General features: G+C 41.9%; 1 protein-coding gene across 3 annotated transcripts in view; it reads right to left on the minus strand.

Annotated features, from left to right (window-relative positions):
• Positions 1-14,233, minus strand: part of Atp10b (ATPase phospholipid transporting 10B (putative)) — a 281,854-nt gene that overhangs the window by 88,343 nt on the left and 179,278 nt on the right. For 2 of the 3 annotated variants that reach the window (XM_034506566.2, XM_076937027.1), the window contains exons 3-4: positions 11,795-12,092; positions 10,035-10,229 (exon numbers count right to left, since the gene is read on the minus strand). In XM_034506566.2, coding sequence (XP_034362457.1) covers positions 10,035-10,229; positions 11,795-12,069 — 470 coding nt within the window. In that variant the 5' untranslated portion in view covers positions 12,070-12,092. Of the gene's footprint in view, positions 1-6,988; positions 7,590-10,034; positions 10,230-11,794; positions 12,093-14,233 lie in introns of those variants that run through there. The other variant, XM_076937028.1, reaches the window with a different exon arrangement.

Genomic DNA, 14,233 nt, shown 5'->3' on the forward strand with positions numbered 1-14,233 from the left:
GAATCTCCTCAGTAGTATTTTAGCTAATATTATCTAAGTGTTGCTGAAGGCGAGGCAAAATCCCAAGGATTTAGTAGTACATCCTAATATATGCACTAGTTTACTTAGTATCAGGAACAACAATGGGAAGTTGTTTGGGGTGAAGGTAGGTTTATAATGGTATTTTGATGTTAGCATGACTCCAGGAAAGACCAAATTTTGCCCGTCTCTCCTTTTTAGAGTCTATAGCTCAACACTGAGGAGACAAAGGCAAATGGGAACCACAGCACCACTCTCTTGGATGCCGCACATACCTGACATTCTTATGCTCAGGGAATCTTGGAAGTTATGCTGGACCAAGTGTCTTAAGGTCTGGGTTAGGGGAGGACACATGTTGCCTTCCCTGAACCTGATACTCAGTAAGGGGATGCCCAGATGTTGAAACAAGGCTCATCTGATATATTCACTAGATAGGGCCATGGTGGGCAGCTCTGGCCAAGTGCAGGTTTGATGTGGAGTATTTGATAGATGCATTCAGTCAAGTCACTATGAAACTATTTGCTTGCTGTACTCTACATCCTGTGGCCATATGTTCTAGAGTTTGTTTCTATAGGCATGCCATTTCAGAGCCCCCTTGCATGTCATCTGCTGATTTTCTCATGAAAAAGACCTTAGGGAGAATTATGATCAGCATTGAAAGATGAGACCAGTTGGTCCCATTATTGAAATGGCTCTATTTAAGTAACCAGATAATTAGAGAGACAATCAGCGCCAGCATGATCCATTCTTTCAGCATCAGGTTGTCCACTGTGGCTGCTGCCAGAACAGTCAACTGTCAAAACCAGGTTGAAGACTCAACCAGACAGCCAGCAGCCACTGGTAATGCAGCATATGGAGTTATCTTGACATCAAAGGTATCTTATTTCTAGAAAGAAGACTCTCCATGTCCTCCTAAAAAGTCAAATGGAGGGATAGGGGAGATGGTTCAGTCTATAAAATGCCTACCATGGCAGCATAAGAACCTGAGTTCAGATAACCTGGTAGAATTGATCATTAGAGCTTGTCGCTTAGCTAGCCTAGCCAGTTGGTGAGCTCCAGGTTGAGTGACCGACACTGTCTCAACCAATAAGAAAGTGAACAATTGAGGAAGACACCTCACACTGACTGCTGGAAAGCAAGTGTGTACTTATACACACACAAAGCTGCATGGGCATGCTCATTACTACTATGAACAACACACACACACACACACACACACACACACACACACACACACACACACAAACACACACACACACACACAGAATATGGCTGAAAACCAGTAATGTATTCTTTCATTTACTCTTAACTTTCAACTTCTCAACTTTTTTCTTGGTCCTTCCTGGTCTTTTTGATACAAGTATAATTCATATGTGAATTATGCCTTCAGTTGACATATGACAAGATTGTAAACTGATGGGTGTTCACTCCCTGGGCCTGGCCAAGCATTTCTCCTGCCTTAATGTCCGTTGAAGGGTCACCTCTTCGAGGAAGGTTTCCCTTGGTTTTGATGTTTCATGCTGGTATACAAATCATTACATTCTCTTCTACAGTACCATGTCCCCTATTCCCTTGTATATAGGACACCAAAGTATATGGAGGCATTATAATTGTTTGTAAGCGTCTCATGTACCCTGGACTGAGAGCCCCTTGAGGACATACTGCCATGATACCACACTATTGATTATGGCACCAGTTCATATTTGCTGAACAGGGGATGTCTTAGTTTGAACAGTGTCTGTCATATGAGCATTAATACCCGAGTTTAGATTCCTAACACCAATGTAAACCACCAAGTGTGGTTGCATGTGTCTGTGACTCTAGTACCATGTGCGCAGAGACAGGCATATTCCCAGAGTTTGATGGACATCAGGCCCATAAGTGCTGAGTTCAGTGACCATGTCTCAAAAAATGAAATGCTGAGCAAAGGAGGAAGACACCTGATGTCAACCTCTGGCCTCTATATACATATGCACACATGTGAATCTAGGCATAGACATTATTTACTCTATATACAACACACACACACACACACACACACACACACACAGAGAGAGAGAGAGAGAGAGAGAGAGAGAGAGAGAGAGAGAGAGAGAGAGAGTTTGCTATATAGTTGATTAAGTCAGTGACTGGCTTCTGTAACTCAGGCTGGACTTTGTTCTCTATTTCAATTTGGGGACAAATCCCACCCCAAATCCCTCGGCTCACACTCCTCCTATACTGTTTTCTGAATATAAATACAATTTCCCTAAGCTAGCTGGAAAAAATACAAGTCTCTTGCTGGGTATAGTTTCTGGATTCATTAAACAGAGCCCTGGGAGAAGCTAAGCTAATACAATTCGGAAGCTAATCTCCCCTCCAAGTCATTCCATAAATCTGATTAATGGGTCACCTCTCGACCATAAGCACTGTTGCTATATTAAAAGAAAATGCTCTAACAGGATTGTAATTCTGTTAACAAGGCTTCTGCTGTTCACAAAACGCATTTCCTCACAGGAGAAACGAGTCTAGACTGGAAGATGCATAGGATTAGGGAGTGAGCAGAATTCTACAGGCCTTTGTGCTTAATTGCAACAGAGGAGAAAGGTATAAAAGAGATTCACAGGGAACCAGACCATCGGGAAGAGTGGGTGCTTGAGACACGCTTCTCAGCGTCCCTCAGAAAACGTGTCACTTCGTCAACTTTCAGTTGTCTGATAGCTTATCCTGTGGCACTGATCTCTTTCAATGGGACGGGCCCCTTAGTATCTATTGGTTCAGATAATCATTAACATGGGCTGCATTCCAGCTTCCCCTGCCATGGATTTTCACAGAACCTGTGGACTCCAGAATAAGACAAACTTTAGGACCATCTATTTAGTGTAGAGTGTCCCAAGGTGGGCATGCTCCCATAACTATGTGGAAAACAACTGACAGAGACTAGATTTTTAACTGACAGCATTAAGGACATAGATAGAAGTGGCCTCTGCAATGTCTGTTTCTCTCTCTTAGAAGTTATTTTATCTGGGTTATATTTCTTCCTGGAAATCATGGCTGGGCTTTTTGGATAAGGACCTTGTCTTAGGCACAACTTATGGTAATCTTATTTTCTGCTCCCAGGGATTGGGCATGTGATCTAGTGGGGGACACTGAGATGTGAGGGGCCTAGGAGCAAGTTTCCTCTCTTGACTTTCTATGAAGGCCACCAGAAATATCTATCTTTATTTCTTTGTGGGTTATTAGGAGTAGTTCTGGGGGCTAATCCCACTGCAGCTCTCTCATTGTCCTGAAAGCACAACTGTCTGAGGTTTGTTTGAGCTGACAAAGACAGGGACTAAATGTTGAGTCTGGATCTAGAAGTTCATTGAAGTACTTGTTCATCTCAAGTCAGCCATCATAATCCCTTGATGTGTACACCTCTTTGATTGAGGTTTCTACTATTCATGGAGAAAAACAACTGAACCAACACAGTACTAGACATGATTCTGGCTGTGGGTTGTGTCTGACACATAATTACGTTATCACATGTTATTAGACCAATGTACAACAGTATATAGATGCTGTATTCTGAATTATTTGGCTATAGGTTTTAGTCTTTTTTCCCCTCAATAGTACATCTCCCAGGACCCACAAGCCTTAAGGAATACAGAAATTCAAGTAACATTCCCAGTATATTCATAGTTAGTTGAAGATCTTGGCCTGGAGGACGGGCAGCTGACTCCCAAGCCTGGTGTCCCCCTAAAACTCATAGCCCCTTCTGTCCAAAGACAGCCTTTCATTCATTGAGGGTTGTAGGCTTGGCCCCAAAAGAACACAATTATTCTTTTGCAAAGACCCCTGATTCCTTCAACATTATAAAACTAAGTGGGGGTTGTCCGGGGATGGGGGGATTAGAGGCTTCCAGACAGAACGGGACTTTAGGTCAAATAAACTATCTGAAGCATTTATATCCATTATGTCATTAGCAACCCTGGAAAAGGAGCAACAGGCAGTTCATGATTACTGAAGGAGGGGATAGAATCAGATACCCCAGTCTGTAGCCCCTGGTATGTTACCTTTACTCAAGTAAGGAAGTGAATGAGTTCATGTGTGCAATTGTAATTAAGTGCAGTGGGATGCCTGCACCTAAGAGAATGAAGAAGACATGAACTAGGATTAGGGGTGTCTGGGAGAAGAAAGCATTCAATAGGAGGAGGACAGGAGTAAGAAAGGATGATGGGGAGATATGATCAAAATATTGCATATATATGCATATATGTGCATGAAATTATAAAAGGATAAATGAATTTGACAGAATTAAGAAGTAGCAAAACTTGAAGATTCCTTAGACTCAGGTAATCTGGCCTCTTCAGCACTGGGCTGTATCTCCACATCGAATAAAGCATGTTAGCTGAACACCCAGCTTTGTTGCGAGATGAACCCTTCTGAGCTTGTCCCTCAGAGGTCACACCATCTCCATCATAACGCAACACTGATGGCCTGTGTGCCCTCCCTCCCCACAGTGAATTTATCTTGCTGTCATTGAAAAAAGCAAGCATTCCCATACTTAGGTTCTAAAAGTATTTTTTGAGCAAAATGAAGTCAATTAAAAGTATACAGATTTCTCTATTGTGTACCTTTTCTTTGTCAACTATGAGCCATGGGTTGTGATGACCAGCAACTATCTGGGGGTGGGATATCTTAAGAACATGTTTTTTCCAGTCATTCTAATGAACATCTCTTCAGAAACACTAAAACCCCCTTTCGTTCTCCCTAACAGTGAGTGGTCTAACACCTTTTCTAATTTTTTTTTTAAATTTTAAAACAGGTTCTCATGTAGTTCAGCTTAGCTTTGAATTATATAGCCAAGGTAGACTTGAACCCCTGATTCTGCTGCCTCAGCCTCCCCAGGTCTGAGATTCCAGGCATGTGCAATCATACCTCATCTGTTAGATATATCTAATAGATAATCATGCTATTACCTATCCTCGATTGTTATTCTCTTCTCTTCCTTTCCCCAAGTTATTTTGAGAACAGAACAACAGGTCATTCTACCTCGAAGCGTAGGCAGGTGAGCCTATAGTCTGATCAACAGCAGGGTTGGTGCCAAGAATAGGGGTGCTGTTCTGGGATAGTCTAGCAAAGCAGGAAGATCGGGATTCTCATTCCTCAGAAGGGGAACAACTTCCTGCTTGCCTTTGTGCCACAGTACAGAAACAATAAAGAGGAAAGAGGTTTAAAAAAAAAAAAAAAACCCATAAGATGGGTGTGTTGGGGCAGAAAAAAAAAAAAAAAAAAAAAAAAGTTTTCTTAAAAGCTCTCCTAGTAAGGGAAGGCTTTGCATGCAGGCAGCTAGCCATTCCTTCCTCTGCTTTTGATGGCCTGTAACTGACTGGTGTGCTCCTGACAATCAGATCTAGCTGGGAAAGAAAAAAAAAAAAAAAGCAAAGGAAGGAAGGAAGGAAGGAAGGAAGGAAGGCAGGCAGGCAGGCAGGCAGGCAGGCAGGCAGGCAGGCAGGCTAACTCTCCCTTAGACTAATTTTTCTATACATATAATTGTGGACCTGTCAGCAAAGATGGCCAAAGCTAAGTGTTCCTGAGCATGGGGTTTCACTTCAGGGTTCTTTGTGTGTGATAGTCTCCCTGGAGGCTTCCCCTGGCCATAACTTCTCTAGTGGACCTTGTCTACTAAGCCCTTTCATGATCCAGTTCCCATAGCTAAGCTTACATTCCCTAGAAGGGAGAATTTTTTCTAAGTTAGCAGATCCTAATCTGCTAGAGTTCACACTTCAGAGTAATTCCCTTTCATTTCTGTCAGTGACCAGGGTGACAGGGAAACTTGTGCAGATGCAGGTGATAAAGTTAGAGGGAATAAGGTAGTCCCAGAATGATCTGAGGAAAGGGTGGAGAAAGAAGGGAGGGGGGAGGGAGAGGGACAAAGAGAGAGGGACAGAGAGGGGAAGAGGAAGAGAGAGAGAGGGTAGAGGGAAGGAGAGAAAGACAGGAGAGAGAAAAGGGAGAGGGAGGGAGGGAGAGAGAGGGAGAGAGGGGAGAGAGAGAGAGAGAGAGAGAGAGAGAGAGAGAGAGAGAGAGAGAGAGAGAGAAAATATAAATGAGAGAGATGTCTGAATGAAAAAGACTTTCCCTATTTAATAAGAAACTAAGTCTTTCATCTGCAAATAATTCATGCACTCATGGCTGTTAGCTTATTCAACAGGCATCCCCTTACTTTCTTTTATCCAGCCTTGGCTTAGCTCCCCTAGTTCCAGGTTGTTACAAAATAGAGACATGCTTTAACTCTTGTCTTTTCCCCCTTATCAAAAAGATGCCCCAAGGAGCCCAGTTGGGTCATTTAGCCAACAAAAATTTGCAAAATATCTGCATATACAAAACAATATTAAACAGTGTGGTGAGACCATGGTAGGCAGGTAATATTTTGTGGGAATACCACACAAGAGAAATGAGCCCCAGGGGCAGTCAATAGCTGGACCGACAGGAATTTTGCATTCTAAAATTGAGTGTGGCATTAACAGTATGTAATTCCTAGGAGTATTATGTATCCTTCTCATGAACACATCAAGAATTCCTTAAGTCTTAGGAATTATGCCAGGACATTTACATCACTTGCCTAAGGCCACCACATGACTGCAGACAGTCCTCAACCTGGGATGTTTCCTCAGGCTCCAGTTGTAACTCAAAGTCCCATCTCTCTCCTGAAACACACAGATGGTTTTCTCCTCTCGGAATTAAACATACTCATAGCAACACGGGGCTAATTAGGTAAGATAATTTCAAAAAATACCATAAAATGAAGGCTTCCTGATTTGAAATCTCCTCCTTAGTCTGCTTTTGCTCATGGTTTCCACTATGGTCCTCACACTGGGGCACTAACACTTCACTCCAGTAAAATGATGAGAGCCCCCACTCCCATCCTTTCTGTTAGCAGGGGTAGCAGCCAGAGTAAGCTAGGTTCAAAGTCGCACTAAGATTGCCCCAGAGATCTTAGTTTTACCTGCTGTAGACCAGGGACTCTCGGTTATTGATGACTTTATCAGATTTGTATCTCCGGAAGTCTTCCCAAGCATCCTTGATGGCCGTGACTGTGAGGATGACACAGACTGGAACCATGCTCACCCCTGGCTGGAATGCATTGACCACGGGGATGAAATTCAGAATGACGATACCCACAAAATAGAGATTGGCGAACCGATGCAGCTGCTCAAAAATGTTCTTGGGTATGAAAGACAGCACTGTGTACTTGCTGGTCTTGACTTGGTTCCCCCGATAATGGCGGTTGGGGTTTTCTTTGTAGGGCCATCCTTCGAAAGGCAGGTTGGAGACCACGACCCTCTTCTTGTCTTCTTTCTTTTTCCGCCTTTTCCTCCCTTCCTTCCTCATCTCTGCTCAAGTCTGCCTCTTTGATTCTCATAATTTAATTAGCATCTTTTACTCACTTTCTTTGCTTAAAACTTCTCTTTCTCTTTTCAAAACTAACAATAAAAAAGGAAAAAAGAAAGAAAAAAGTAAAACAGCAAGTCGGTCTGCAAGCGGTATGGGAGAACTCTCTGGAAGGAGTTCACAGAGAATGGGTGTGTGTCACCTGGCACTTCCTTCTGCCTGTTTGAGACTCCACCTGTGGGAATGTAGGCGTCACCATCCACAGGTGTCTTCGTTTCCTACACAGGTGCACTAATGCTGGGTCCTAAAACCTACCAGGTTAAGCAATAAAATGGATTTCTAGCCAGGCACCCTGCTGCTTTAAAAATGGAATACATCGTGTGTGTGTGTGTGTGTGTGTGTGTGTGTGTGTGTGTGTGTGCTGCTTTAAAAATGGAATACATCGTGTGTGTGTGTGTGTGTGTGTGTGTGTGTGTGTGTGTGCTGCTTTAAAAATGGAATACATCGTGTGTGTGTGTGTGTGTGTGTGTGTGTGTGTCTTCACCTAAGACCCTCAAAAGAGTTTCTTAGGAAATTACTCTCCTATGATGATCTAATCACCCTGGAGTTTAGTTTTTGAGCTTCTAACTCAATTTTAATAATAACACTGTGTCTGGGTGGCTAAGAATATGAGGGTTTTACATCAAGGTTTTTCAAGGTTGTGTGTGTGTTGTTGTTGTTGTTCTGTTTGGATATGTACTGGTACCCCAGCTTCCATCCACTAGATGCCAGTAGTATTCTATCTACAACTTATCTCCAACCTATCACCATATGTTTAAGGGGTGGTGGGGTAGGGAGGAGGTATGTGTCAAAGTCACCTCCAGCTGATCATCACTGAGTTAAGCAAACTTAGTCTGAAAAAGTTTTAAGCAATCAAACTATTATCTAAGAAAAGCCCTACAACACCTCTCTCTCTCTCTCTCTCTCTCTCTCTCTCTCTCTCTTTCTCTCTCTCTCTCTGTGTGTGTGTCTGTCTGTCTGTCTCTCTGTGTGTACTTTAAATTAAATATTTTTATCTGAACTGATAATGCTCTCTCCAAGAGCCAAAGAAGATACATTTAACCAACCCCCCTATACCAGGCGTTGTAAGCAGTCTTGAGTTGTTGTTCGGGGATTGTATAAGAGATTCCCAAAGCATTACAGACTACTGCTAGAGGTGAAAGGTAAGTCCCTATTGGTAAGGACACCACACACTTTAGACACATAGTTCACAGGTCTTTGAGCTGGAATTGACCTGAAAGACTGCTCCCTGAGGACTAGCTGTCATGATAGGTGAAAGAGCCATGAAGGTGAAAGGTAGCTTGAAGGTGCCATTCATGCTTCCAAAGGAGAAGCAAACAACAGTCTTGCCCAGCTACAATACCTATGAACCACAACAATGCCCAATATGGCACAAATAACCCTCAATGTGCAGTAGTGGCACTCATACCTTGGTAGTAACTAATAGCTTTCTCATTAGACTATGTGCCATGCATCAAGAGAGAAATCATGCCCAATTACCCAAGGCTAGTGAAGTCAAGGATCTTGGAGGAGAGTCTCCAACCTCCATTTTACTAAACCAGCATAAACCCTAACTACACTTTAAATATTTGTCTTTATACCCTCATGTAAGTGTTGTCCTTATACTCTCACCAAGAGATAAGGACTTACCTCTACCCATTGTCCTTTCAACAGGTAGAAAGCATTACAGAAAACCACAACTAATTAAATGCCCAGGCTCAACTGATACATCTATAAAACGCTCTCTCAATGAAGGCTCAGGAAACTTTGAAGAGGTCGTGGAAATATAAAAGCCAGAGGATCAGGGAGTTTGCTGTGAGCCTGTCTCTTAGTAATGTCAGAAGTTACACACATCAAGTCTCGCCAACATGACTACCCAAACATACATTGAACAAGAATAATAGACATGTTAATGTGCACTGGGGAAAGTCTACAAGGCGTCAACCCTACACACAGAACTACTGGCAACTAAGGAAAGCCGAGAGCAGGAGAAATAGTCTTCCCCAGGGAAGATCACACCAATTGGCTCTCTAATACTAAATAGTCATCCATGAAAACATACATAAAGTAACATTATACAAACTAAGCAGATTGTATTTAAGAATGTGTATATACATATATGCGTATGTATACATAACAGTAGATAATGAGAAAAGAGGCAATGAATTTTAAAAAGAGAAAGGGGAGGTATGTAGAAGGGTCTGAGGGAGAAGAGGAAGGGGAAATGATGTAATTATCGTCTTAAAAAATAAAATTAGTAATTTATAAGAAATTTTTAAAAAATTTAAAAAAGAATATATAGGGTTAACTCAGTGGGTAAGGGTGCTTGCCAGCAAGTCTGATGATTTAAGTTCGATACCCAGACCCTATGCAGTAGAAGGGAAAACAACTCATACACGCTGTCCTTTGGCTTCCATATGTTTGTTTTGGTACACACACACACACACACACACACACACACACAAAGAAGTAAAGAAAGGAAGGAAGAAAGAAAGAAAGAAAGAAAGAAAGAAAGAAAGAAAGTTAAAAAGCCATGTTGCTAGTAAAGATGAGTCCCTTAAATATGCTGGTGAGTTTATTTAATCTTCTGCAACAGAGGAAACAGTAGTAGAGTCCCCTACCTTTCATATATTTGAATGCTGGCACTGTTCATTTCTCTGTCAAAGCAGTATCTCTTGAAGTCCTCTATGCCATCTTTGACCATGATGATCAACAGGACAATGGCCAGTGGTAACATGGTAATTTCCCTGTGGAAGACTTCCATGGAGGGCATCCAGTTCAGAATCACCAGGAACAGGAAGTAGAGGTTGGCCCACCTAGAGGGACAAGCAAAGTGGGAGTGGAGACTCTGGAGGAGAAAAGTATATTCCAGTTTCTTTCTAGTTATTGGTTCTTACCCAACCTAAACATCTCTTTCACTGTGAATTCAAGTCAGAAAATTAAGACGTTAGAGTAAAGTGCTATAGCTTTTTAAAAATAACATTTATTTATTTATTCTTCCTCTCTCTCTCTCTCTCTCTCTCTCTCTCTCTTTCTCTCTCTGTCTCTCTCTCTCTTTCTGTGTGTGTGTGTGTGCATGCTCACACATGCATGCACATGCACCTTTTGCCATGGTGTGAATATGGAGGTCAGAGGACGACTTGTGGGAGTGGATTCTTAACTTCCAACACATGGGTCCTAGGGATCGGTCTCAGGGCACCAGTCTTGGTAGTGATCACCTTTACTGTCTGCACCATCTCACTAGCCTTGTTTCTGCTGTTTACTAGTTCACCGACCTACCTAAGTTTATCCTCTTTTGTGCAAAGAGGACATAATGTAACCCTATCTACTTTAAAGGGCGCTCATAAATGTTATGTGATATAAAAAATGGTTTTGTGTACATGAAAGGGTTCTGAAGTATAACAGCTGATCAATGCTAGTTACACATTTTAATACATTTTGGGATTTTAAAGTAGTATTTGATTTATAGTTAATAATGACTTTTGCACATTGTTTGAAAAGGACAGATAATACTTTCAAGGTTTTTAAGTGACTCTCATTTCCCCTGCTACAGTGTCATTGCACATGAAGCTATGTATTCAGAAATATTTTCCTGGTTCTTTTCACCTACCTTTTCTGAGTACTCCTTTCTTTTAAAAAAAAAAAAGTGTGGATTATATGTAATGTGTTCATATGTATGTGGAGTACATGTGTGTGTGTCTGTACATGTGCATGTAGATATGTGTCAGATGTTTGGCGTTTTCCTCAATTACTCTCTACTTTATTAATGAGGCAGGGTCTCTTACTTGAGCCTAGAGCTCACTGATTTCACTGATCTAAACAAGCCAGTTTTGCTCTTGGGATCCCATGTTTTCTTCTCCCAAGATCTGGACCTACAGATTGGCAGCTTCACAAGATTTTATTTTAATTTTAATTTGCCAAGATTATAGAGGGGTTCTGGGGATCTGAACACTCTTGTCCTCACAGTTGACTCAGTGAATATTTTACCCCTCAGTGAGTCATCTACTCAGGGTGACTATCTTTTCATCCAATCATATCTGAATTACTTCTTCAGAGAAGTCTTCGCTAACATTGTTTAGTCCAAGTTCTCACTGTAAAGCACCATACACCTTTACTTGCAGTTATTTTTCTAGTTATAGTTTTTAATCAGTTTGGCAATTTAAAAAACAATGTGTGTCTCCTTCATTAGATGGGGCAAACAATGAGTTCAGTCTCTTCTTCCCATATATGTTTACCATGCAAACACATGACATGATAAGTCAACACGTGATAAATGAGAGGCACTTGCTCCATATGTACATTTGGATATCAAAGGGAACTGCATCACCTCAGTGGCGATGCTAGGCCAAGATATGTATTGTTGGGAGACCCAGCTGCATACCTATGAAATTGCTCAAAGAGATTCTGGGGCAGGAAGGTGAGGAGAGTGTACTTGGTTGTACAGATGCTGTTGCCTGGGTACCTCTTGGAGACCTTCTTCCAGTCCTGGTGACACATGCTGTTATTGGGGTACACCAACCGCTGCTCTGTTGGGGTGTAGCTCTGCCTATCTGTCTCTGGAGAAAGCAGCGGTGTCGTTTCCGAAGGGGACTGGGAGAAGCCATTTTGACTTCGCCATTTCCACCGGAGCCAAGAAAAGTCCAGGGAGAAAGTCATTTCCAGAATCAGGTGACAACAGTCTGCAAACACACAAGAAGTTGCTGTGGTCAGGAGGACTGAGTGAAATGTGAACACAAGAAGTCACTATGGTAAGGTGGAAAACACAACATGGCATCTCTTGTTTTGTCCATGCAAGGTTCAATGTTAGAAAAATAGAAACAGTCCCTGCAATACATCTGTTTTAAGGTCAGACACATTAAATAACCAATAAAAACAATATACAACTACCACAAGGATCAGTGTTGTGAAATCAAGTGACAGGGTCAGTGTGATAGGTGGTGGGGACATGTTTGGTGTTGTCATGGAAAAGTCAAATCATGGTCTGCAAGGATGGGATACTGGGAGGCTAAATTTGAGCTCTGGCTCATTATTAATGGTAAACTTTCTCTATTCACCTTGTTCATCTTCAACATAAAAAGAAGAAAGAGGGGCTAGAGAGATGGCTTAGTTAGTGCTTAAGAGCACTTGTTATTCTTGCAGAGAACCCGAGTTCAGTTCCCAGATATCAGATGGCTGCCAATTACATGCAAATCCAGTTTCAGGGGATCTGGTACTCTTTTCTAGGCTCTGTAGGCACCAGGTATACATGGCATATACATACATATACACATACATACATACATACATACATGCATGCATATGTACATTCAGGCATGTACACACATGCATGCTATAAAAAGAAATAAACCTTTAAAATACTGAATTGGCTTTTAAAAAATAAAGAAATCTATTCTTACCATTCTTTGTTCATATGATTAATTTACAATTTTTAGAAATTTTATTTATATATATGGGTATTTTATCAGCACATGTCTGTGTACCACTTATGCGTCTAGTTCTTGCAGAGGCCAGAAGAAGTTATTGGATTCCCTGGAACTGGACTTACAGACATTGGTTAGCCAGTATGTGGGTGTGACAATTGAACCTGGCTCGTCTGGAAGAATAGTCGTGTTCTTAACCCTGTCCATGTAGGAACAAATTGGGCAGCACATAGAATTGTATTGCAAATATTAAGACAATGAGAAATGTTTATATTTTAAATATTTTTTAAAAAATTAGTTAACATATGACTGGATGGTGGTGGTGCATACTTTTAGTTCTAGCACTTGGGAGGGAGAGGCAGGTGGATCTCTGTGAGTTCAAAGTCAGCCTGATTTAAAGAGAGAGTTCCAGGACAAACAAGTCTACACAGAGAAATGCTGTCTTGAAAAACCAAGAACCTCCCACCCCCAGGTTAGCCTACTATATAATGGGTTTTATTCTAATATTTTATCCATATATATCACCATGCTTTGTTGTAATTGCCCCTCCCACCCACTCTCTGCATGCTCTCTGTACTTCCCTTCTCTGGTTCACTCCTTCTCCCTTCAGAGTTGCCTCCTTCAATTTCCATGTCACATGTATTCCATTACCAAGAGCTCCTTAGTCTTTAGGATTTCTTTGGCTATACAGTTTTTAACCTTATCACATTTCAGAGCAGGACATTAAATGGATGGGTCTGGGGATGTAGCTTGTAGGCAGAGTTCAGAAAGCATGAGGCAAAATGATTCCATCAGACATAAATCTGTGTAAGTCTTATAAAGGACAACATTTAATTGGGACTGGCTTACAAATTCAGTGGCTCAGCCTATAATCATCAAGGTGGAAACATTGTAAGATCTAGGGAGGCATGGTGCAGGAGGAGCTGAGAGTTCTACATCTTCATCTGAAGGCGGCTAGCAGAACACTGGCTTCCAGGCAGCTAGGATGAGGGTCTTTAACCCACACCCACAGTGACACACCTACTGCAACAAGGGCACGCCCACTCCAACAGGGCCACACCCTCTAATAGTGCCACTCCCTGGGCCGAGCATATACAAGCCATCACAACCTGGTATAGAGGTACACATCCATAATCCCAGCACTCAGGAGACAGGCAGGAGGACCAGCAGCTCAATATCATTGTCAATTATATAGCAACTTGAATGGCAGCCTAGTAGGTTGCATGGGTACTTGAGATCTCTCTCTCTCTCTCTCTCTCTCTCTCTCTCTCTCTCTCTCTCCTTTTCTTTCCATCTTTCTGTTTGCTGTTGTTTTTCAACTTGAATGGCAGCCTAGTAGGTTGCATGGGTACTTGAGATCTCTCTCTCTCTCTCTCTCTCTCTCTCTCTCTCTCTCTCTC

This window comes from Arvicanthis niloticus, chromosome 6 (genome assembly GCF_011762505.2).
Source record: "Arvicanthis niloticus isolate mArvNil1 chromosome 6, mArvNil1.pat.X, whole genome shotgun sequence".
NCBI lineage: Eukaryota > Metazoa > Chordata > Mammalia > Rodentia > Muridae > Arvicanthis > Arvicanthis niloticus.